This window comes from Aspergillus fischeri, genomic scaffold, assembly GCF_000149645.3.
Source record: "Aspergillus fischeri NRRL 181 1099437636247 genomic scaffold, whole genome shotgun sequence".
NCBI lineage: Eukaryota > Fungi > Ascomycota > Eurotiomycetes > Eurotiales > Aspergillaceae > Aspergillus > Aspergillus fischeri.
In genome coordinates, this window is record NW_001509772.1 from 845,540 (window position 1) to 869,847 (window position 24,308).

General features: G+C 50.5%; 7 protein-coding genes across 7 annotated transcripts; 4 read left to right on the forward strand and 3 right to left on the reverse strand.

Annotated features, from left to right (window-relative positions):
* Positions 1–589: 589 nt before the first annotated feature.
* Positions 590–2,500, reverse strand: NFIA_035410 (splicing factor cactin; the record flags this gene model as incomplete). The annotated part of the gene is made up of 5 exons (XM_001265869.1): positions 590–607; positions 680–712; positions 763–1,389; positions 1,448–1,924; positions 1,985–2,500. 5 exons carry the CDS (start codon positions 2,498–2,500, stop codon positions 590–592), a joined length of 1,671 nt encoding a protein of 556 aa, XP_001265870.1.
* A 363-nt stretch (positions 2,501–2,863) lies between these two features.
* On the forward strand, positions 2,864–4,496 carry NFIA_035420 (uncharacterized protein; the record flags this gene model as incomplete). The annotated part of the gene is made up of 2 exons (XM_001265870.1): positions 2,864–3,676; positions 3,729–4,496. 2 exons carry the CDS (start codon positions 2,864–2,866, stop codon positions 4,494–4,496), a joined length of 1,581 nt encoding a protein of 526 aa, XP_001265871.1.
* Positions 4,497–4,747: 251 nt separating this feature from the next.
* On the reverse strand, positions 4,748–9,002 carry NFIA_035430 (WD repeat protein; the record flags this gene model as incomplete). The annotated part of the gene is made up of 2 exons (XM_001265871.1): positions 4,748–8,582; positions 8,758–9,002. 2 exons carry the CDS (start codon positions 9,000–9,002, stop codon positions 4,748–4,750), a joined length of 4,080 nt encoding a protein of 1,359 aa, XP_001265872.1.
* A 3,597-nt stretch (positions 9,003–12,599) lies between these two features.
* hmt1 (putative vacuolar ABC heavy metal transporter (Hmt1)) lies at positions 12,600–15,541 on the forward strand (the record flags this gene model as incomplete). Its single annotated transcript, XM_001265872.1, has 3 exons — positions 12,600–12,956; positions 13,029–14,164; positions 14,221–15,541. 3 exons carry the CDS (start codon positions 12,600–12,602, stop codon positions 15,539–15,541), a joined length of 2,814 nt encoding a protein of 937 aa, XP_001265873.1.
* Positions 15,542–16,259: 718 nt separating this feature from the next.
* NFIA_035450 (Mth938-like domain-containing protein) lies at positions 16,260–17,032 on the forward strand (the record flags this gene model as incomplete). The annotated part of the gene is made up of 2 exons (XM_001265873.1): positions 16,260–16,767; positions 16,836–17,032. 2 exons carry the CDS (start codon positions 16,260–16,262, stop codon positions 17,030–17,032), a joined length of 705 nt encoding a protein of 234 aa, XP_001265874.1.
* Positions 17,033–17,491: 459 nt separating this feature from the next.
* On the forward strand, positions 17,492–19,368 carry NFIA_035460 (alkaline phosphatase; the record flags this gene model as incomplete). Its single annotated transcript, XM_001265874.1, has 2 exons — positions 17,492–18,995; positions 19,049–19,368. 2 exons carry the CDS (start codon positions 17,492–17,494, stop codon positions 19,366–19,368), a joined length of 1,824 nt encoding a protein of 607 aa, XP_001265875.1.
* Positions 19,369–20,738: 1,370 nt separating this feature from the next.
* Positions 20,739–22,190, reverse strand: utr2 (putative cell wall glucanase (Utr2); the record flags this gene model as incomplete). The annotated part of the gene is made up of 3 exons (XM_001265875.1): positions 20,739–21,505; positions 21,570–22,010; positions 22,067–22,190. The coding sequence occupies 3 exons, from the start codon at positions 22,188–22,190 to the stop codon at positions 20,739–20,741; spliced, it is 1,332 nt and encodes a 443-aa protein (XP_001265876.1).
* Positions 22,191–24,308: the final 2,118 nt, after the last annotated feature.

Consider the following 24,308-nt stretch of genomic DNA (forward strand, 5'->3'; position numbering starts at 1 on the left):
ACCCGCTCCGTATCAATTTTGTGGCGACGATCCGAAATGCGATAAGGTGCCAAGGATGCGTTGCAGGCTCCCACGTGATTTTCATCAGCATCGCTCGAAGCTGAAGAAGTACTCACGCATCTTAAGCGTTGCCCCCAAAAGGAGGAAAGGGATGAAGAAGTGCAATACTTGAAAGGGGTTGCAGATGAGGTGGATTTAAGCATCAGATAGTGATCTCCCGCACGTGGAACCTCTCATATGCGAGTGCGGTCATAGAACCGGAGCCAGACCCTAGCTGACATCTCCGCAAGGCAAGGTAGCTTGGTATGACACGTCTTAGCCCTTCCCCTAAGGTAGGTACCTTAAAAGTCAAAGTGGTCGGCCGTCCTGCGATCCAGTGAAGAAGCGGACGGTTAGTATTTCCCGGCCAATCATAGAACAGGATTTCCTCTCGCAGCAGATTGCCCTGAACCGAAATATTCGCGAGTATGGAATCTACCTGATCCAAGGTACGTAGTTATTGGGGCATTGAAAGCGAGTGACCACACACAGACCGCTCAAGAGATACAAATCGGTGAGATCGTTCGGTCGGTAAGCCGGCGTTGACGCTTCACTTCCGGTAGTAGATCTATACCAAATTAGTATCTGCTGTCCTGACAACAAATGCGACTCAAGTTAGGAAATTGGGGAGAAAGCTTACTCGCTTGAACTGAAAATGAAGTTGTAGGATTCCCTTGGGATGTCAGTACTTGCAAGTGCAATAGGAGGGGCCCCAGGATATACCTTGTCAAACGTGCTTTTAAATCCCCTCTCTCTCTTGGCGCTATAGTCCCACTCTTTGTCTACGATCCGGAATGCGATATCTTCGTACGGAGGTCCAGCCATGAATCGAATAAGGCACGTATCCTCTTCGCCAGCAGCAGCAAATGATTGTCCGCGTTTCCGCCCATGCTCGCGTTCAATGCGGTACGTAGGGGCTTTTGTTTTATCGATAAGATCGGGGTAGAAAATGTTGAACTTGTAGCCCTGGACAACTTTTGGTGGCGGATTGTCATGATCATAGTGCGTCTGGTTGTACTTGTTCCACTCATACCCCATTTGCACCCGGTTGAAGTACCGCGGCTTGCGAGGTCGGTACTTGCTGGCCCACTGCGGTTGCGCACCCGTGCTGACAGATTCCTCGCCCGTAAAGATCTCCTCGTTTTCACTGACTCCTTTAGCAAGTTCTCTCTCGTAAAGAGCTTTCGTCGCTTGCGAGAAATCCTCATTGGGAATCGATGAGAAGCGGGTGGATGCTGTAGCAGCAGACATGTTCGTTGTCTGGCTTGCGGAAGCTGCAGAAGGTCTCTCCGTCTGCCGCAGACGAAGGGGAACAAAGCCCATCTTTAGAATCTTTTGTCGCTCGCGTGCCTTCAAGCGTAGTCAGCAACAAACTGGGACCACAGATACAAGAGCAAGGGCAACTTACGACTTGATTGAGAAAAGCCCCTTCATCCAATATTTCCAACCCTTTATCCTCTGGACGAATCTGGAGCAATGGTTCGGGATCTAGATCACGAATTTCTTTCTCACTAAGCTCTTGAGGTCGTTCCTGATAGGTCTGAATGACGGGCGCAAGGGGAGCGAGCTTCGTTCGGATAGATTCAGCCTCTTCATATTGTTGTTTGCGCAACCCTCTGACACGCTCATCGATCACGGCCTGGTGGACCTTCTTCACCTTAGCGCGAGCTTTCCACACCGTCAGGCTGCGCAAAAGCTCCTCCCAATAATCGGTGTCGATAGGCTCGTTAGAGTCCAGCTTCTTCCTGACCTGCACCTCAAGGGTCTCGAGTTGCTCGTATGTTTTCGGGCTTAAGAGTCGATTGATGTCAGCGGCAACGGAGCTGAGGGCACGTCCTTCGGGGGCAGTCGTTTTCTGGCGATCTCGACAGATAACCTTCATTGTCTGAACGGAGGCGCGAGATTAGTCTCGAGCGAATGAGAGCAAGACGCAGAAAAGGCTTACTTTCCAAAAATCCCTATTCTGTGAATTCTTCTCCAAGCTCAGGAATGTATCAATATCCTTCTCCAAGTCAAGTAATTGACTCAGAGATAACCCTTCGAAAACACCATCGGGGTCCACCAGATCCAGCTCTGAGTCCGCAATTTCGTCGTCAAGAGGATTCCGTGTTGGATCAATAACTCGCAGAGTAACTGTAAGCCAATCTATTGGTTTCGCACGACCCTCTTTGACGCGGATCTCGGCCTTCTTTTTCGCTTGCTTGAGAACAAACATGTCCTCCTGCGCCACCCATTCACGCACTTGCTCGTCCTCCTGTAACTGATTGAGACGCACCTGGTCTCGCATGTTCCTTACCGGCGGCTGCGATGGTCGACTGTTTCCATCCTCCCATTTTCTACCGTCCCGGTGTCGGTCTCTCTCGTCGTATTTGCGGTGATATTTTTGGGGCTGGCGCCACGATGAAGGGGAGCGAGAGCGGCTTCGCTTAGAGCCTGTTCTGTCAGGCAGTCGCGACGACATCTTCGTTGTTCGATCGCCTGGGATTTTGTTAAAGAGACTTTCAGTCGCAGCAGTTGTTTTCGTTGAACGTCACGATGGCCGTCACTTTGGAAGATCCTCGAATAGTCTGGACTCTGGAGAAGCTTCCGGGATGGAAGGTTAACCGAGCGGCAGAGTTTCCGCAGTTCGGCACGTGCTCTGCTCCGCCATCACGTCGAATACAACTGGGAGTGCTGCCTGGGATGATAATAATCACTTACAACTACTCAGCGAGAGATCTTGATGATGTCCTCGAAATGGAGGAGACTTCATCTTCGAAGGCAGGATGGCTTGCCTCCTCTTCTTTTAAGATACTCCAGAACACTAGATAGTTACAATGTTTACATGACTGACCTTTCCAATATCTGGACCGAGCATATGAGTCGCCAGGACATTCTCAACAGAGCTGATGAAGACGCTACTACGATTGACCCGAGCGAAGACCCAGAACAGTTTGAAGTGCTTCTTGGAAAGATTGGTGAAGCTCTAAGTGGCGAATCTGGCTGTACTGCATCGCTTGAAAATGGATTGCGAGAGGATTCTATGAAATTGACAGTATCAACAAAGCTTCCTGCACCATTGAGACCTTTAATATGGACTATTTATCTTTTGAAGGAACCGCGATCTTCTACATCTCAGCATCTTATACTCCCATTACTTCGAGCAGAAGCCGGATGGGAGTCGCGCCAGCGAACTCTCCTTGACCACCTTAGTAAGAAAGACTGGGTTCTAGGAAAGCTTTTCGATAAGATCGAGAGCATGGGTATCGATCTGAGCACCATCTTTCCTGGAGTTGCGGGGCTACGGAAAGCTCACGGGGATACGTTACTCTCCCACGCTGCCAATTACATCAAAGGAGTGGCGCCCTTTGATGAACAAGAATGGCTTGACGGAGTCGCCAAATTGTCGCCTGATTCAGTGGTTGCTGCCAACATTTTAGCGGAAGTATCTGGATCCGCAGAGACCAGAGAGATAGAGAGACTCAGCCCACCCCCAGACAGCTGGTGGGTGAAGCTCATAGCAACCAGAGCTAGTACCAGAACGCCTCCAAAGCGTGGAGAAGCCACAAAAACCGCGGAGAAAAAGCCCACGAAGCCTGATTCGAAAATGGACACGGACACAGACAACGATGATCTCGATGATGACGATGAGTTTGAGGTGCGTGCAACCCTCAGATATCCCTGTACTTGTTTTAATGCTATTGCCTCAGCGGCAAGAAACACCACCCAGGCTCAAAAAAGCCAAGAAAGCTGAACGACAATCACCCGCTACCACCGCTACCACCGCTGGAACCGGCGGTGAGACAGATCATGAACATGTACCCACGAAACGAAGATCAACCTCGCCACAGAAGCCCCCAGCAAAGAAATCAAGAGGACTGGGTATCATAGGCGGTAAAAAGCAGATCAAGCAGAAGTCTCCAACACCGCCACCGCCCTCTCCACCACGAGATCTCGCATCCCATGAGCACGAGGCAACGGACTCGGGTACTGACCACGACGCTCAACCCTCACCATCTCCTCCTCGAGCACCAAGCACTCCCAAACCCAGCGCAAGTGCAACCACTGCATCGAAACCACGCGGCCTAGGCGTCATCGGAGGCAAGAAGAAAGAACAACCACCACAACAAATGCCTCAGCCTTCCCTCTCGCCGGAATCGCAAGAAGTCTCCACTCCAGAGCCAAAGCAAAAACGCGCGGGCAAGCTGGGTATGATCGGAGGTAAAGCCCGCAAGACCACTGAGGTTCCCCCAGCTGCCTTCCCCCAGAATCGGGCCGAGACGACGACACCGCCGCCTCCAGCAAAGTCTGAGAGCGACGAGGTTTCCCGGCGAGGTGCTGTAAAGCGATCCCCTTCGCCAGTGAAACCACCGCCACAGGAGACGGAGCAGGAGCGCGCTGATCGCAAACGAGAGGAACTGAAAAGGCAGCTTGAGGCGAAGAGCAAGGCTCCGGCGAAGAAGAAAAGAAGATTCTAACCTAGCTTTGGACTTGTCTATAACAGGATGTGTTGTGGATATTTCAAGGTACTTGTGGTTCTAGAGCGCTTTGAAGCGCATTTTGGACATCATGTTCTGTTTAGCACCTGATCTGCCTATCTTCCTTCGCCGAAACCAAGATGCTGTGTCTAGTTATCTATCACGATCCCTTAAACTATCAAACTCATAACCTGATTCCCATGAGTGACCTCATAAAAGTTCTATACGTGTATGCAGTGAGTTATAAGTCGTCAGATGTTGATTCCGCTACTGCCCCCGGTGCTCGCCCGCGACGGACCACTCCGTCGCTTGCTTTGCTCACCCGGCGTCACCAATCGTACTTTCTTAGGTGACATCATGCCAGACGATGACGCTGCCCCCGTCCCGGTAGACGCAGGTGAAACAGTGCTTCCGCCTGATGCGGCAACACCGAGCATACCACGGACCTTTTCGACCGCTTTGCTCTCGCCTTTTGCCCATGGGTCGCGTTTGACGAACCCCAATCCGGCTTTTCTGCTAGCAGCGTCTCGCTTTCTGGATACATCCTGCAAAACGGCCCGATTGAACTCACGGCGTGGTCCCGGTCCACAGTCGTGCATACAGCCAGGGGTGGCGCAACCCCCTTCACTGACGGAAGGGTCGCTCAACCACGTGGTAATACAAGCCATGTGGCCTCCGTGGCCGCAACCTTGACACCAGGTCCAGAGAGTGGAACCCATTGGTCGAGGAACGGTGTAATCACCCAGCAATGCACCATCCAAACGCTGCAGCTCGGAGGGAGGGATCTGCTCTGTCTTGAGTGAGGATCGCGATGAGGATAGCAAATGCGAGGTAGCCTCGGAGTGCTCCTCGGAATCGGCAAATGATGAGATCTGCTCTGTAATCCAGTCGGCCGGTGGGTCAACGCTCATGCAAATGGCACAAGGTTCTTGCGGGGTGTTGCATTGGTAACAGCGACGGTTATCCTGTTTCGGATTCTCGTATGGTCGCTTGCATGTGAAGCAGAACACATTTATGAAAGTATTTGTCTGGGCATACTCATACACCGCTGGATATGATGGTACACACAAAAGTCGAAGCTCGGCAGCCTCAAGGTACATCGACTGGCGTACGAGGTGCTCATGGTAGGTTCTGAAGATGAGCTCACACTCCTCCCTTGGGAGAAGTTTCTCGCATTCTCGGAAGAGCACGCGTAATTTCTGAAGTAGATGGGCAGCAGACTGTATGTCAACATGCGTGCTGCTGTGATTATACCTGATCGCTTCTTTCAGCAGTATTTCTGGCCCCCAAGGCTTGTTCCCGCTCAGGTTGGGGCTGAGAGGAATAGCGACGTCGGAAAGGTCCTCGGTCGACTCAGGTATAGATCGTAAATTCGATGCATTCTTGGCCGATGTTGAGCTGTCCTTAGGAATCTGCACGGGGCTAGACTCCGTTAGAAGTTGCGGAGGGCTCGAAGGACGTTCCAGATGAACACGGCTAGCATCAATAACACTTTCTTGAAACAATCCGTCATCCTGAAGCGCCTGTTCGTTCAATATGGAGGTGTGAGCAAGCTCTAGATTCTCATGCTCGCGAGCATAGTCCTCAATGACGGATTCGTCCGTTTCAGCAATCTTCGAGCTATCGTACAGTCTTGCCGCAGAGGAAAACGATGTAGCCAGTGATTTGGAAGGGTGTGAGCTTCCTGTAGATTCTGAGAACATTGGAAAGCTCTCCGAGGATTCGTGTCGGTGGAAAGGCGGCGGCCTTGGGGGCTCGATATGGGACTCGAGCGATAAGACCTTCTTAGGAAAGAGCTTGTAATCACGAATCGCTGCCCTTTTGTCCTCCATTTTCTGGTCAAACTCGTCTTCTGACGCTCCTTTGACATAATCAGGGTGATTTCGAAGACGCCAGTCCGCCTGACGATTAATGGCCCGCGGTGCTGATCTTTGGTCACTTTCCGGACTTTGAATCGTCGATGTCCCAACAAGGTCTCGTGGCGGGTTTTCGAACGAACCGAGAGAACTATCGCCTGCATCTGACTGGCGTTTTTCAAATTGGGGTATGGAATGGGGTTCGACATCTGACATTGACGACCAACCGTTCGAGTTCATCGTGTTCAAGGTGCCTTGGTTAGAGCTCAGAACAGAGGGCGGTAAGGGCTCAATATCTGTAGCGCCATCGTTCAAAGAGGTCATTTGCGAGTGCGGACTACGCAGTGACTCGACGGGTGAGTCCGGTAAGGGTCTCGCGAGAGGTGTGGTGATGTTTGACGTGCTTTCAATTTCTGTTGTGGCATGCTTTGATGCATCTGTCTCCATTACCCCTCTGAACAAGCGGTTTCTCAATCTGTCAGTCCTCCCATCTTCCAGGGCGGGAGGTCGCTCGGCATGTTGCCCCTCTTTGGAGAGTTTTTTCTTGACATTGCGTGAGCCTCTTTCCGGGGCCTGTCGTTGCGCCCTGGCCCTGGATTCAAGCTCCTGAATAACAGCAAACTTGACTATCCTCCAAGTCTGTGCTAGCTTGGGCAGCGACACATCCTCTGCGCGCTCTGAATTTTGAGTCAACGAGTCCAACAAGGCGCGAAGTAAGTCCACATGCTTGCGGCTATCTTCGGGAGCTTCGAGTAAGGGAGAATAGTGGCGAGCGAGGAATCGAAAGACCACAGGATCCGAAGTGGCTCCGGGAACGCTACCCACCACACCGAGCTGGCGTGGTCCAGGTGGGGGGATCTTGGATAGCATCTCTCCCAACGGAAGGACGGAAGGATTTTCGGGAGGCCCCGGCGGGGTACTGCTCAACGATTTAGAAGGACGACTGCTACTGGGCTTACTGGGTCGAGCGCGAATAGAGATAAACGAAGGTTCATCAAGGACGTCTTCCGTCGGACTCTGGCCCAAAGGTTCTCCGCTACTGTGCTCCATCTCTAAACGATCTGTGAAGTCAGTTGCCCTGAGTCCCATTATACTTCGCCGAGCTCGTTTCTGAGTGAAAGCAAGCACTTCTCCATTAGGGCTCCAAGCGGCGGCGCACGTGGGTCGCTGATGGATCACATGCGGAGCATAACGAATGTCGGTCTGTGTAAAAGCACCGGTTTCGCCTACTGTCCACAAAAGATCCTTAGAATGCCAGAGCAGGTCTGAAGCGTGAGCGTCATACCGATCGAATTCCCGGAAGGGGATATGCGGTCGTCGAAGGTCCCAGAGGTGAACACGTGGATCTTCTTTGTCGTACGACGTGACCACCTGGCAAGACTGCCAATCGCCGGATTCCTTATCTGTGGAAGGCGGACGCCATCGCACATTGAGGACGGCCTGGGGTGTCCTGAACTGGAAAGTAGGTTTTTGTCTCCGCTCAGCAGTCGAGGAGAAGTCCCAGACTTTGACCTGCCTGTCTGTGCCGCCACTGACAACATGTTGTCCATCCGGGTGCCAATCTACTGAAAAACACGGTCTATCATGAGCAGTAATCCTCATTAAGGGAGCACTGTTTTTCCGCGAGTCCCACAGTTGAATTGCACCGCTATCCGTAGCGGTCGCAAACACGAAACGGTCGCTCGGTGACCATCTGATGTCACGGACGGCGTCACTGTTGCCAATGTACTGTTCCTTACTCCCGCACATAGACACTCCACGCTCGGCGGACGCTGTCCGCAAGTCCCACATCCGGATCGTAGAATCCTGGCTCCCCGACAGAAGCAATGCCGGAGCGTACGGATTGAAAGCTAGCCGATGAACCTGACGGTTGTGTCCTTGAAAGCGGCAATATTCCAAGCCAGTCCGATTGAGATCGTAGACGACAATGCGACCATTAGCCACAGCGGTGGCGATGGTTCGGTCATAATTGCCATGTGACCATTTCACGTCCCTGACGGTCAGCTGGTCCTTGTGGCGCGCGGAAAGCCCACTCCCACCATGATGCGTGGAGGAGTAACTGATGATAGCATTGCGAAGATTGAATTCCTCAGACAGACGGTCGGGGGAGACGCGAATGGTCTTCAAGATTTCCTTCCCACCAATGACGGCGTGCGTCCGTTGCGGGGAGATGTCTAGGGCGGCTATGGGGATACCGGTCTTATGTGTAACAGTTTGAGATGCCCCAGGTCTAAAACTGATGTTAGTTCGATCGTTTCTAAGAGGCTTGAACTCAAGCTCTATGCCAGCGGTAGCCTAATAGGCGGTGGAGTGGCGAAAGTGAAGCCAAGCAAGGGAAGTAGGTGTGACAATGACAAAATCAGAATGATAGAAACCCAAACCGAAGAAGGAAAAGAAAGCCGTACAATGACTTGGACCTGGTTGAGCGGGGACCAGCAGACAGGTCTGCACGACCCGTTGAAGTCTGTGGGCTGGGGGGCCGAGACCCAGAGAAAAAAGGCTGGGCAAATCTTGCTAGAGCATTGGCCGCTCGATGGGAGTATTTTTGGCCTTGATGCACAGGCGCAGGAGGAGGGGGAGGGGGAGGAGCTGGAGATTGATGTAAAGTAGAAGTGTTGCCACGAGTGGGCAGTCGAGGAAGATCGGTCATGGTGAATCAAATGATGCACGACTCAGCATCGAGACAAGGTTAGTCGATCAAGACTCATCCTGATGAAGATCGAAGCTTCATCCTCGATCATTAGGTAGGTACCCAGCAATAGTCAGATGAACAGCAAAATGCTTACAAAAACTGTAGAACAGAACACAGAATGATACAGAGTACGGAGGAGTTAGTCACTTGATGGTCAATAATGGCAGCAATCCATGGATTGTCTGGGGGTGGGGACAGAAAGGGGGAGGCGGAGCCACTGCTGTTGCAAAAGGTGTGGAATTGTGTATGCCTTCAAAGTAGAGGAAGCTGGGGATTGGAGGTAGAAGGTTACATGTAGGCTTGGGGCTATTATTATTGGTTGGAACCAGACAGCGGATGACCGAGTAAATGCAGCTCCAAAGGAAACGGACAAGAAGGGGTACTTGGTTGGATGATGCTTCCAAGCTCGATAGAGGGGAGGAACGGATGACAAGGAGTGAGGATGATGGCTATGATGGATGATGGATTGATGGCAACGAAGTGAACAGGCCAATTGCAATGCTCCACACTATGGCTCGATTGCTTGGCACACTGTCGAATAATGGATCAATGTACAAATTGCAACGTTCTATCGATGTAATCAGATGGTAATGATCAATCTAGTACGGAGTACCTTAGCGTAATAGTCGCAAATCGATGGACGGAAGATGATGAGGATCGAAAAAAAGAGTGGCAAGGACTCGTGATGTGTGCGCTTTTGGTGCGGGAATGATTAGCGTCCAGAGTGGGTTCATTTGTTTGCAGGCGGGAAGCAGCTAATCGATAGATAATCTGAGGCTTTTGAGCTCATGGAGCGGAGACTACCTAAGACTGAGAGACTAAATAATAATAGCAGCCACTCAGGTCGAGAATTCGTCGTACTAGGGGAAGTTTAGGCAGTTAGAGTAGGCAAGGTACTACGGAGTACTAGTTAGCAGTCTGTCCAAGGCAAACACTGGTATGTTACCTGTCCAGCTGATAGATCATAAGCAGTTAGGGACCAGCAAGTTGACAAGGAGAATCCTTGGAATAATACCTCGGTGCACGGCCGTTGGAAAGACAGGTGAAAAGGATTGCATATCAGACGAGATCATGGGTCTGAAAAAATGTGTTGTCTTAAATGCTACGCAGAGAGGTACTACTGTAGACATCTAGATGTATGCAAATCGAATATCAAAACGTTGGATGCATGCATGCATGATAAGAGGCGGTCTGGAAGCTTTCTGCATTCATTGTCTCGAGACACATGGGTTGTAGTTCACCAAACCAAAAAGGTAGTTGAATTAAGTACTTGATTCGAGCAATCTAACTAGTCCACTATCTAGATCCGGGTTTCTTCTATTAATAATGACTGAGACTCGAGTCTTACCTGGTGGTGTAGTGCTTTGAGCTTTGTGTTTTGTGTCTTAAACATCCATGCTGATGTGGTACATCCATGGGTACATACCAACCATGAGAGATGTTTTAGATCATCCGGACACTCGGGACTGAATGGTGGGACAAACTATCTAATCAGGAAAAGACAAATAACAAACGTCAAGCGGCCCAACCAGGGCCTCATTTACTTAAACGAAAGAGCTCGGTTCGGATCTCGACATATTCCTCCGTAGGTGTTAATTATTGTACTTTGGGTTATCAGGTAGATCTGCAGATGAGTTATGACTTCCAAGACCAGGTATAAATTCCCGAAACGTTGTTTGTGATTGAACAGGTACACCACCCCTGAAAGCCTCAACCTGCTGTCAGCCACTTACGCAGAGTAATACCTCTCATACTCCCGGCATTGAAATGCTGGGCTGCACGTCTCTCACTGGGAATATCACTTTAAACTAAGCGTCAAGCATCCAAGGTGCTAGACCAGCGTCATCGAATGTAGTTACTTCACATATGCGATTCAAACCAAGATGGAAATAGAAAATCCAACCTTACATGTTGGATTTGGACTGTAGTCCAGCGTCCAGAGTACCCATGAGGCTGGCAATCAACGATCTTCAGCAAACAAAGCCGCATGGTTTGATTGCAGCTCGGACCCATTCATCGATCGAAGTAAGCAGTAAATATTTAGTACCTGTGGTATATCGAAGATCTATCTTGACTCGTTCCACAACGATTTCCTTTCGCCGGCTGACCAGTCGTCTTTCTGTCTCACCCTAGAGTCTAGAGCGTCCATCGTCTCCCGACAGGTTGGACTACGAGCACGACTTGCGTTATGAAGCTCATCTCTGACATCCAATCTCTTCCATTCTACCCCATAATCACTCCTCCCCATCGGAAGGGTCTTTCTGCTCCATAAGCCAATCATAACTTTCAGTGGAGCTGTTGGACCCCTGTAGGGTTTGGGCATGAAGCTCTGACCTTGTCTGTTCAATTTATAGAATCCCTTGAGAACCTTGCCAACTGGCGTCTCCGTGGACATTCACGCTTCCACCCTAGACAAACATTGACAGGAACGAGTTAGACACGATCCTCGATCCCGCGAAGTGGATTGAGAGAGGATAAGATTCAACGACTCTCAGACCACAGGATGGATCAAAAGATAGGTGTTCGAAAGATACCTTAAGATAGTCATCCGACCTAAGGAATACGTACACCTAAAATATGGGCGGAGACGCATACCAAGGTAACCTACAGCTGTTGCAGCCCACTGAATTTTCTCGATTTTGGTTGGAATTTTCTGCTGTGTCGGAATATTATTAACAATATTTTTTTTTTTTTTTTTATTTGATTTATTTCGTGCTAGTATCTATCTGGCATTTGACTAGTACTGATAGATAGAACTGTTCCGTACCGCCTGCTAGAATTTCGCCTCCCAGGATCCACAAGCTTCAGCAGGGCTCGAACGGAGCTAACCAGACTATGGAGTAGATAAACCAGTCCCAGAGACAAAAACAGAGAGAGTTCTCGACTCCAGTCCGGATCCTGCATGGCGGAACCCGCACACCGTCATTCCACCCAGACGGACTAGTTATTATTCCCTCGTCCTCGATGATCAACCCTGAACTGGATCTCTCCATTGATCTGCTCTACCTTTCCTTTCAATCTCGCTCTCCTTCCTCTCTCCTTCCTGATCTCCTCTTCTTTCATTATCCTTCTATCTCTTGTATGGTCCAATGCTTCACCATATAGTAGGGGTTTTTCCTTCATCCCTGTTTGTGTCCTCGTCCCCACGTATAGCTTTTTAATCAATACGCGTTTTTTGTTCTATTGTACCTATTGTCTGCATTCTTCCATTCTTCTCACTGTGTTTTTCTTGCTTTTGTCGTTCTACATCGCCTGAATTGGTACGAGGTCTGTTATCACGACCAGGAAGGGGAAATAACGAAGAGCTGCGGCGTTCGTTCAGTCTCTACAAGCCTACATAACAGTTAATCCTCAGGCCCTCTACTTCTCGACGGCCCTCTTGCCTCTGTTCCTACGCTGACAGTCGTTTCCGGCCCGGCTCCTACTTCAACCCGCTGTCCCTACCGCTTCTTTTTCGTATCCCTCGGTCAAGACGGAATAATACGGCAATTGTGTCATGGAAACGTTTTGATGAACGTGTGATAGTGTCGGATATTGTGCGGAGGATCGATCATGATGGCTTCTCATCATGGAACGCGTGAGCTGTTGGCGTATCTTCGCACAGCCTCCCCAATTATACTTCTCCTTGTTTTTGTCGTGGCTTTTGTGACCAACTCCATTCGCACTGCTAGAACTGTGACCCAAAATCGCAATGCAGTGTGCACAGGACCGGGTGGACGACCTCTACCGAAGCGGTCAAGAAGCACAATGGTCGTTGTGAAAGAAACACAGAAGTTCTCTCAGAGCGCAAAGCTGCTTTTCAAGTGGCTGTCGGCTGGTGTGCTCGTCACTTTGGTTGCCGATGCCGCCATCAACGTGGCTCATGTTATGGTTGCCAGATCGGAGCACTGGTGGTGTGGCCAGGCTGTGGTGGTAAGTCAGACAACTCGAGGCTTGAACGACTGATGCGGCGATTGTCGACCCAGCGGCTGATAGATACGTTAGATCTACGTTGTGGGGTCATTTTTCGTTTACGCGGTAATCCTCGTCTCTCTGTTAGACAGTAAACCCTCTCCGTCCTCAACCCAGCTCATTCCATGGATTGTCGCAATCCCTTTCGAATTGGCCATTGTGGGAGCCTCCCTTTCGATCTACTCCACCGTTCACCATGAACCCGTGGTAGGGAACCCTTCCGGTGGTCGACTACGGCAGGGCATGACGGGGTGGGAGTCAATGGAGGTCGTCTCAAATTGTATAAGAGTACTCATCTTGGCGAGCTTGGTTATAATCTACTTGTTCTGCTCGATCAGTGCGAGGACTAGTGCACGGAAGGCAGCCCGAGATCAGACCGATGGCCCAACCGAGTCGACAGGATTGCTCGATCCCGCGCACGCAGAAACAGGCACTAATGGCACGGCTTACGGCTCGACTCATGCCTCTCAAGGAAACCAGCAGCCTTCCAAACCGACCGATCCATGGGTCCGTCCCACCACAGTTCCTTCAACCAGCTGGTGGGAATATCTCAGCGGCTATTCTTTATTCTTTCCTTACCTGTGGCCTTCCAAGTCTCGTCAATTGCAGTTCATTGTGATCATCTGTTTCGTGCTGATTGTTCTCCAACGTGTCGTCAATGTTCTGGTCCCCTATCAGGTGGGAGTGATTACCAACATCTTGTCGAAAACGGATGGTGACTTCCGTGTCCCGTGGTTTGAAATCTGTCTCTACATTCTTTATCGGTGGCTACAAGGCAATCAGGGCTTGATTGGTTCGCTGCGGTCTAGCCTGTGGATCCCAGTGAGCCAGTATTCTTACATGGAGCTATCGACGGCTGCCTTTGAACACGTGCACGGTCTCAGTCTCGATTTCCACTTGGGAAAGAAAACCGGTGAGGTGCTATCTGCCCTGAGCAAAGGCAGCTCTATCAATACCTTCCTGGAACAGGTTACTTTTCAGGTTGTGCCAATGCTGGTAGATCTCTGTGTCGCCATCGGATACTTGCTTATCGCCCTTGACGCTTATTATGCACTCGTTGTTACTATCGTCACCTTTTGCTACCTTTATGTTACCGTACGCATGGCCCAGTGGAGAGCAGAGATCAGACGACAGATGGTCAACGCGTCGAGGCAAGAGGATGCTGTGAAGTAAGTACTGCCCATAAAATATCAGGAGGAATCTGAAGGCTGACATGGTGGATCAGGAACGATTCTATGGTCTCATATGAGACCGTCAAGTATTTCAACGCAGAGGACTACGAATTTAACAGATATCGGGGCGCCGTTTCGGACTATCAAAAAGCCGAATACCATGTTCTCTTCTCTTTGACCCTGATGAATACGTCCCAGAACACCGTTTTCATGCTGGGTTTACTGATCGCATGTTTCATTGCCGCCTATCAAGTCTCTCTCGGCCAGCGCGATGTCGGCCAATTTGTCTCCCTTCTCACGTACATGGCACAGCTTCAAGGGCCTCTCAACTTTTTCGGCACCTTTTACCGTTCAATTCAATCGGCCTTGATCAACTCGGAGCGAATGCTAGAATTATTCAGGGAGCAGCCCACTGTGGTTGATAAGCCTGGCGCAATGCCTCTGGCTGTATGCAGAGGTGACATCAAGTTCGAGGATGTTGAGTTTGCGTACGATACCCGCAAGCCTGCTCTAAATGGCCTTACGTTCCATTGCGAACCGGGCACAACCACAGCACTCGTTGGCGAGTCAGGCGGTGGCAAGTCAACCGTTTTCCGTCTCCTGTTCCGATTCTACAATGCGAGGAATGGACACATCCGTATCGACGGACACGACGTGGAGAAAATTACGATTGACTCGCTCCGAAGACACATCGGAGTTGTGCCGCAAGACACGGTTCTTTTTAACGAAACTTTGATGTACAATCTGAAATATGCCAACCAGAACGCTACGGATGAGGAAGTTTACGAGGCTTGTCGTGCTGCCAGCATTCATGATAAAATCATGTCCTTCCCTGATGGCTACAACACCAAGGTGGGCGAGCGTGGTCTCCGACTCAGTGGAGGAGAGAAACAGCGGGTGGCGATTGCTCGAACCATCTTAAAGAACCCCCGGATCATCCTCTTGGATGAGGCGACTGCCGCACTGGATACAGAGACTGAAGAGCACATCCAAGGCGCGCTATCGACTCTTTCCCGTGGCCGCACCATGCTGGTCATAGCGCACCGCCTCAGTACTATTACCACAGCGGATCGCATCTTGGTCTTGCATGAGGGTAGGGTCGCAGAAAGCGGCACGCATGATCAGCTACTGGCTATGAAAGGCCGGTATGCTAGCATGTGGCGCAAACAGATTCGAGCCCAGCGCGCTGCCGCAGAAGCACAGGTTCTTCAAGATCGCGCCCAACGTCTGCGAAGTGCATCTACGACTGCTGTTGGAGATGACAGCTCCAGCCAGTCTGATGAGGATCGCAACGGCAAAGATCATCCGGCCACAACTCGGCCAGCGCAGGGTCAATACTCCAGCAAATCTTCGGAAGATAGTCAGAAAGGGTAGAGTATGAAATCGGTTGAAGCGTCATCCAACCCCGTCTTTATACTTCTCGGGTAAAGGAACAGTTCGTACTATGAAGAGCGATTTCGTTTGTCATTATAGAGTTGACGGAGTGATGAGATACCATTCTCGGGTTTTCCGATTGTCTTTCTGCCTTTCTATGCTGCCTTGCCGTCCTACTATCGAGTTTTATTGGCGTTCCGAGTGGCTTACGAGATGGCAAGAAGTTTCTGGGATTTTTGTAAATGCCTAGTCTTTACTTTGCAGCACAGGTGGAACAAAAAGTGTTCAATGCTTGGATAGCGAGAACATAGATTACCTATTTAATTACATCGCCAGAAGGGCTTCCTTGGCAGCTTTACTCCTGGAATTCATAAACGCGATTTTCTATAGGAAACAGTGATAAGCTTGATGCCTGAGGCCTTCATTTGTCCCCCCAAGATGTGTTGGGACGGGATTGCCATTGCGCAGGCTTCGATTGGCTGCCGCTTACGCGCTTACATCACCGCTCCTCGTATGGATGCAGGTTCGTTGGCCTGAAATTCCAGGCATTAAGCATTCTAGCTCAGCAGCTTTTTCGACTCCTGGGCATCCTTTTCCATTGAATCGGTCAGCGTCAGATAACATTTACAGATATCCCACTGAGCATCGATCGCTGGAAGAGGGATTCAACAGTCGACGTCTTTGCGTTACACTCACCCGCGGAATCATTTCGACCTCGATGATGCAACCTCCATCAACCCAGTTACTCCGAGCCCTGCGCAGCGGCATCTCCGGCATCAACACTGGCAGTCTTTGCTCAACTATCCCTCGATCCCGCTGTGCCATACGACCAACTGCTCTACTAGGGTCTTCCCGCCGCAACAACAGCAACCATGCCCGCCCGACCCGAATGATCCCTCGCTCCCATACGCCAAAGCCAACCAGCCATGACCGAGGCCCACCTTCAAAGGAGGACACGCAGACAGATTTTGCCGCGCTCAATGTGCTAGGTAACGTTCCTGCGCCGACGACCGCCATTGATGCCTGCCTTGATTCCGGGTTCCACCTGAACAGTGGGGTCAAGGTGACCGGTGGAGATGGGGTGCTGCTCGTTGGCGGGGAGGCTTTCGCCTGGAGGCCCTGGAAAGTCAATGACGGCATGAAATCCGACATGTTGAATAAGAAGGGCCAGTTTGAGGTGGAAGAGCAGGCGTGGGGGCTCCTGGGGCTTGTGTGGCCTCGTCCTGGTGAGTCGGCACTTTTCCCCGATACTCTGCCAAAGGCGTGCTGACCGTTGGATTTCTTCGTGTGCTAGACTTGCTGCTTATTGGTATGGGGGCCTCGGTGTTTCCCTTATCTCCTGAAACAAGACGACATATCAATTCCCTGGGTATTCGTGTTGAGGTGCTGGATACTCGGAATGCGGCTGCGCAGTTTAATCTGCTTGCGACCGAGAGAGGCGTTTCGGAGATAGCTGCAGCTATGATTCCTATTGGGTGGAATGGGAAGTAGAAGCATCGTTCTTCTACTAGATGGATATATTTGAGTGGAATCGGTCATTGATGCTTCCGTTATACCCATCCATTCTGTCCGCTATTTGTACACTATCTGATTAATACATTCACTCCCAATAGCTCATTGTACATATTGATCACCGTAGAACGTCAGAAGCTAATCAGTGCCTAGACGCAATTCGGGTCCTATTCTAGCTACAGTCAAGAGGTACCTATGTACAGAGTACAGAGTTCTGTAAGTTGGTTATCTCATCACGGCTTATCAAGCGAATCAGCGCGTGACGTATTCCTAGTCCCGTGAGCTGCCAAGCCCAATGCAGCTGCAGCCACAAGGAACTCCTGATCCCCAGCTTCAGGATTCCTCACTCTCTCGCTTTACGCCCGTTAAATGATTCAGTGCATCAAATAAATCTCGCTGATTCCATTCTCTGATTCAACCTGAGATATCCTGCCTAGTATGGCGCGGGACGAGCCTCTTCTGGCTCCGCGCCCTTCTTCGGAGAACAACTCCATTCGGAATGCGGAAGAGGAGGACGCACTGTTGACCGGGGAGCGGACCGGGCGAGGCCAGGAGCGACGGGGTTGGACTTTCTGGCGAGAAGTCGGTCTGTTCAGCTGGGCGCTCCTAGCTACAATTGCTGTTATTGTGCTCGCAGTCGTCTACCAGCATGAAACGAGCAAGCCGAACGTTGGCTCGAGACCCCCCTGGGGTCCGGGAGGGAAGCCGACCGGCAAACGCAACCTAATCTTCATGGTGTCGGACGGAATGGGCCCTACCAGTCTTACCATGACCAGAAGCTATAGACAATTCACGGAGGGATTACCGATTGACGACATTTTGGTTCTGGACGGCCACATCATTGGAACTTCGAGGACGAGGTCGAGTTCTAGCCTGGTAACGGATTCGGCAGCCGGTGCTACGGCTTTCTCTTGCGGTTTCAAGAGTTACAATGGTGCCATCTCTGTGCTTCCGGATCATTCACCCTGTGGAACCGTCCTCGAGGCTGCGTCGTTGGCCGGCTACAAGACCGGACTTGTTGTGACGACTCGGATCACCGATGCCACCCCTGCTTGTTTTGCGTCGCACGTGAACATGCGGCAATACGAAGACCGGATTGCCGAGCAGGAAATCGGCGAGCACCCACTCGGGCGCGTGGTCGATCTTATCTTTGGTGGTGGTCGTTGCCATTTCCTGCCCAATTCGACCGATGGGAGCTGCCGGGCAGACGATCGCGACTTGGTCAGTGTCGCAAAGGAGAATGGATTCAGCTACCTTGATGATAGGAAGGGCTTTGACTCGCTGAATGGCGGATCGGAGGCCAAGCTGCCCCTCCTGGGTCTGTTCGCGGAGAAGGACATTCCGTTTGAGATTGACCGTCGTATTCAGAACGACGTCTACCCGTCCCTGGAAGAGATGGCCCGCACCGCACTCAAGATACTCAGCGATGCTACCGCTGATAGCGAGCAGGGGTTCTTCTTGATGATCGAAGGTTCTCGTATTGATCATGCCGGACACGGCAATGATCCCGCAGCGCAGGTCCACGAGGTTATTGCGTACGATAAGGCATTCGCTGCAGTGCTGGACTTCCTTGAGAAAGACTCGACGCCCGGTGTTGTGGTTAGCACATCTGACCATGAAACGGGTGGCCTGGCGGCCGCTCGGCAGCTGCATACCACCTACCCGGAGTACAAGTGGCTTCCTGGGGTTCTGGCCAACGCCAGCCATTCCACCGAATACATTGACAACAAGCTTCGGGAGTTTCTCTCTACGGAGACGAAAAAGAACAAGCAGCAACGTTATGTCCGAGAGCTCTTGGAGAAGGGTCTAGGTATTACCGATGCCACAGACGAGGAGATCGATTCTATCCTCGATCCAAATTCGCCGGTAAGCTCGCAGTATCAGTTTGCCGACATTATCAGTCGAAGAGCCCAGATCGGCTGGTCAACCCACGGCCACTCTGGTAAGTCCCAGCCTCTATAACATGGAGCAGTGGAGATCGGCTAACTGTCGCAGGTGTTGACGTCAACATCTATGCATCCTCTTCTAAAGATGCCTGGCCCCTGGTTGGGAACCACGAAAATACCGAGATCGGCCAGTTCATGGCAGACTACCTCGACCTGGACGTGGAGAACATCACCAAGCACCTACAATCATCCAGCGCCTGGTCGTTCGCCGGCGGTGAAGTAGACCGGCCCTTCGCCTGGCTAGGGGATCCCTTGGGCGCGAACGTCCGCACCGAGGGCTTTGATACCTACCACGGAGAGTTCAGGAAACGCTCGATGGACGTGGACGGCATGGAGAAGAGGGAGTGCGGGTGCGGAGGGATGCACTGATTTGATTGAGCAGGGTTATATATTATTTTCCTTCAGGAGCACGGCGTTTGGACATACTATCATATCAAGCATCAATGACATTATTTGTGGCAACCATCCCAATCAAACCGTCGGATTCAGTTACCTTGATTTTCTCCATTCCTGACCACCCATAGACACCGCCCACCAAACAGAATTACCTCCAAAACGGGGGTACTGGCGTCTCGAGGAGATCGAATCTCACATTGACTGACCATTCCTATCTACAAGCAGACACGAAGCAAAACAAAGAAGGACAAAAAAACATACAACAGCCGGGATTCGCTGGTGGTCACCCACCCAACTACTAACCGGCCGGCGTGTGGCTTAAGTACGGCTGAGCGGACGGGAAGCCCTGTTTTCCACACCCTGTGGTCGTATGTACCTGTTCAGATTCAACAGAGAGTCATATACACAGGACTATAACTATTTGTTCCTGTCGACGGCCGCTGTCGGTTGATACATCGTGTGTATGTGGATTTTGGGCGTCGGGATAAGCTGTAGCTGTCATTCTTCATGTGTTTAAGAGCCCTATGGAGTAGAGTCCGAACGACAGGTTTTGATAGTACTGATGCATGGACAGACGGTGGTACAGCTGACAGCTGATAGAAGATGTAGAGGTGGAAGCGTGGGTGTTACAGTTGGGATGTACATTGCTGTGTTGACCCACAGTCTCTGTGAATGCGTTGTGAGATGTTAAGGGATAGTGAGTGGTCCATAAGCAGGAGGATTGTATGGGAGAGGGCGGTATACTCTGTGTATGTAGGAATAAGCGTGGGATGAAAGGGGAGAGCTTGTGTAGTTACGTCACCGGCCAGAGTTCACTAAAGGAATACTGAGCCTACAGAGCTTCAGGGACACTTTATTAGAACAATCATGCATTGACTAGGGTATTACACTGTCAAACACCAACAGATGCAGAAACAACCATAATAGTCGAAACATGAGTGCAATAAACCTCCATCACAGGCCGAGGGTATTAGCAGAATGGTGCATATGCATATGCGTATGTGTATGTATATCCAAAGGCCGGACTCGCCGTGGAGACCGGTCTCTCGAGGTGGGCGCAGGGTCGTTCCATGCGCACATCATTACTTTAACATGAAACATCCCAATCGGAAACAGTGGGTCAGAAAATAAACTAGTTAATCGAGTGTATATGAAAGGCGTTCCGGTCGGCTTTTGAGGGAGAGGGGAACGCCAGGTATAGAACAAGAAGGATAGGGGAAGAAGTAGAACATGCGCCGAGGTGACGGGAAGAAGGCATGCACAGGAATATCCAAGTCATGGGCAAGAAAAGTATAAAGAAAGAATATCCAAGAAAAAAGTTTGGAAAATGTCAAGTACCCCGTTCACAGGGTGACCAGAGCAACAACGGCAACCAGAACAGCGAAGAAGGAACCATTCAGGACTCGCTCGTTCTGAGACGGAGCAGCGTTCGTGTTGCTCGTGGCAGAAGTCTCGCTGCCCTGGCTGAATCCGGTGGAGCTGCCAGAGCCGCCCGAGGTGCTGGTACCGGAGCCGCTGCTACCGCTCTGGGAGTTGCCAGGCTCGTTTCCAGAGCCACCATTGCCAGAGGGGACAGTGTTGGCGCCGCTGCTAGTCTTGTTCGCAGATCCCGAAGCGGAAGAGCTGGCGCCAAGGTCCATGTCAAGTCCGGTAGCGCCAAAGGAGGCGAGCACGGTGTTGTTGTTGGTGATTTGGACGGAGCTCTCGACACCAGCCTTGTCCTTAAAGATGTATGCCTTGGTGCCCTTGACATCAGCACCGCTGGGAGGGTCGTAGCATTCGACGGTGATTTCGCCAAAAGTGGCGTAGTAGTAACCGGGGTCCTTGATGTCCTCGCTATCCCAGTTGATCTCACCGCCGGCCCAGGCAATGGTACCCGGGGCGTTGCTGGCTTGACCAGCAGGCCACAGGGATAGCTGCATTCTGGAGGGCGTCTGAGGGTACATGTATTGCTTGCTGGTCTCGTTGTAGGTGGATTCCTTTTTCAGAGTTCTCTTCACCTCACCATCGACAGACCAGGTGATGGCGTCGGGCTTCCAGTCAATGGTGTACTCGTGCCAGTCGCCAAAGGTGTTACCATCAGAGACGGATGCGTTTCCGCCGTTGTTGTCTAGAGAAAACATATGTAAGTTAAATTGCAAAACCCATGGTTCGGGATCCACAGTTGAACTTACAGTCAAGAATACCCTGGAAGTAGTAGTTAGTCTGAACATTGGTCAGGTCAGCACCGACGAACTCGTAGTCGATTTCGTCCTTAGTGTCAGACAGCAGAATGAAACCGGTGACCACACCAGCGCCACGGCTGCTCTTGATCTTGGCCGAAATCTTGCCGTACCAAATGTAGTGGTTGTTTGCGATCAGGGTGCCAACGCTGTTCTTGGGCATGGTGAGCAGGAGGTTTCCATCCTCAACCTTGGGATAACCGCTGTAGACCCAGTCGGATTTGCTGGCATCGCCCAGGTATTTGGTGTTCGAAGCAAGACTGTCGAGGTTCGACCAGTCCTTGTACGACTTGCTCTGGCAAACCGGTTCAGGGGTACAGGAGTCGAGAGAGAAGGACATGAGAGGATCACATCCGCCCAAGCAGTAAGCGCCCGTACCACACTGGCCGTACACTGAGGTAGAGGAATGGTTAGGTTAGGTTCGAGCAACTAGGTAGTCTTGAACTTACGAGAGCAGCAAGGCCATTCTTCAGGACAGTGGGAGTCCTGGCTGCACTTTGGAGGGTCGGAGGCAGCCGAGACTGTTGTAGCAGCCAGAGTGGCCAGGAGAAGTGAAGAGCCGATCCGCACCATGGTGGCTGATATTGTACAAGAGAATGGATATGTACAGACACCAGGAAATAGAATATGTAAAGACAAAGAAAGATCACCAGGAGGGTGAACGGAATGGGGAACTGTGAAGAAGAATCAGTAATGAGAAACACAGAACCCGTTTGATTACAATATTTTATGGGGTCTTTTGATGCATAGAACGTACCAAAAGATTGAGCGAAAGGTTGAACCAGATCCAGAATCGTGAGGGTCGGAGTGGAACAGTGGGCGATTATATGGAGAAGTATGCAAATAGGCTGGCGAATACAGAGCGCACTCAAGATGACGCACCGATCAACGAAAGGCCGCGGTAGATTTCAACGAGGGGAATCAGCAATCGCTGGAGAATTAAGGGGGGAAAGAAGAGGACGAAAAGAGGGAGAAGCAAATAAGAATAAGAGAAACGAGTGTGGTTCTTTTCCTTTGCCCCTCTTGAGCTCTTTGTCGACTCTGTCTCCGGATGGATCAGTAAGTAGTACCAAGCGTAGTGATGATCTTCCGTCAAACCAAGAGGAGAAAAAAGGAGAAGCGATCAGAAGTCGGGGGGCGATTTTAAATAATGAAACAAGCACAGAATGAATTTAATAAGTGTCGATAATAATAATATAGTTTAGAGACATCAGAAGATTATTGGTCCTGGAATCGACTATCACTTGTCTGGGTGCATTAAAATCCACCGACTTGTACCTTGGAGTATCTGTTCTGTCTTGAGTAGATGCCCCGGCCGTGAGTGTGTCATACTAACTAGCCCACCGTTTCCATACAGCAGCTTCAAGTCATTTGGAGTCGACTTGACCCTGAAGGCCCTGAACTGGGTCCGCATTCGGTCAATTCAATTCCCCGACGATGGAATAATCTTGATTTCCGATCGAAGAATGATAATAATTGTGATCATACTTCTTCAAGGAAGAGAACAATGACCTCAACCATCCAAATCATCTGAGGGCGAAATTTCGAGAACAGTCAGTCCATTCACCAGTCACAACTACCGAATCAGGATGGTAAGGTATTATTGCCTGCTGATAAGCCGGAGTCCAAGATCCTTGTATTTACAATACATACAGGGCCTAGTGGCAGGACCCACAGCCACCAAAGTCAATTCTGCGGCTTCTGCCTGCTCAAGAGCCCATTATTTCCAAGCACAAGTCATTACTCCGTACTATGGTTTTTTAAATTTCATGGCGCTACCCTTCATTTCCAGTAGTAGTGCTTGACTCTCTAGAGGAAATTACCCAGTCTAGGGTAAAAGTGTTGAGTGGAAATGAAAAGTGATAAAATACGCCCAAGACAAGCACGGGACCCTTAAAGGAGACGCCGAAGGAGACGCCCGGCCACTAAGAAAAGAGTTCCAACTTGTCTCACCCCCATATGCCGGACTATTAATCGATCACCAAGCCGGAAGAAACAGACAGACCCTCAGAAAACACAACAGATGTAATCTATCCACCTGCACCCACCATTCATGTTCGAACCGATGAACTGCTCTGAGCCAATCAGATAATCTCTCAAGGGTCTATTCGATATGAACTGAAGGTAGCTATGATCAAAAAAAAAAATAATATAATGCCGCTACTTTTGCTATATATATTGTTCCCTTTTACTCTGTGGAGTCAAGAACAAGTGTTTCAATTTCTTGGACTCTTGGTTGGCTTCTTGGATTAGCGACCGCCGACCGACTGGTGACCTGATATGAGTTGGCAATGACAAAGAGAAAATACAGCACTTACCAGCAGTACTCTACCAAAGGAACGTGTGATGATACCCTGGATTAACTCCCAGAAGCGTGACAACTGACAAGTGACAACTCGATTTGAAGGACTTAAATGATTTATTTTTAGATTGCCACAAAAGTCTTACCTCTCGCCACAAAAGTCTGTTCCATGCGCTCATTGGAATGCCGCTGAGCGATTATTACCGCTTACGGCTGGACGCTGCAAAGAAGGAAACAATTCGAGTCTCCGACCATGGATTTTGATCGAATTCGATCAGGTACATAGATACCTTAAGTGGTGCATTATCATTGTCATCTTTAAGTTGATTGTCATGCTTCATGACGATGATACTAGAGCTGCTGGCAGGAGTTGGACAACAACGGTAGGA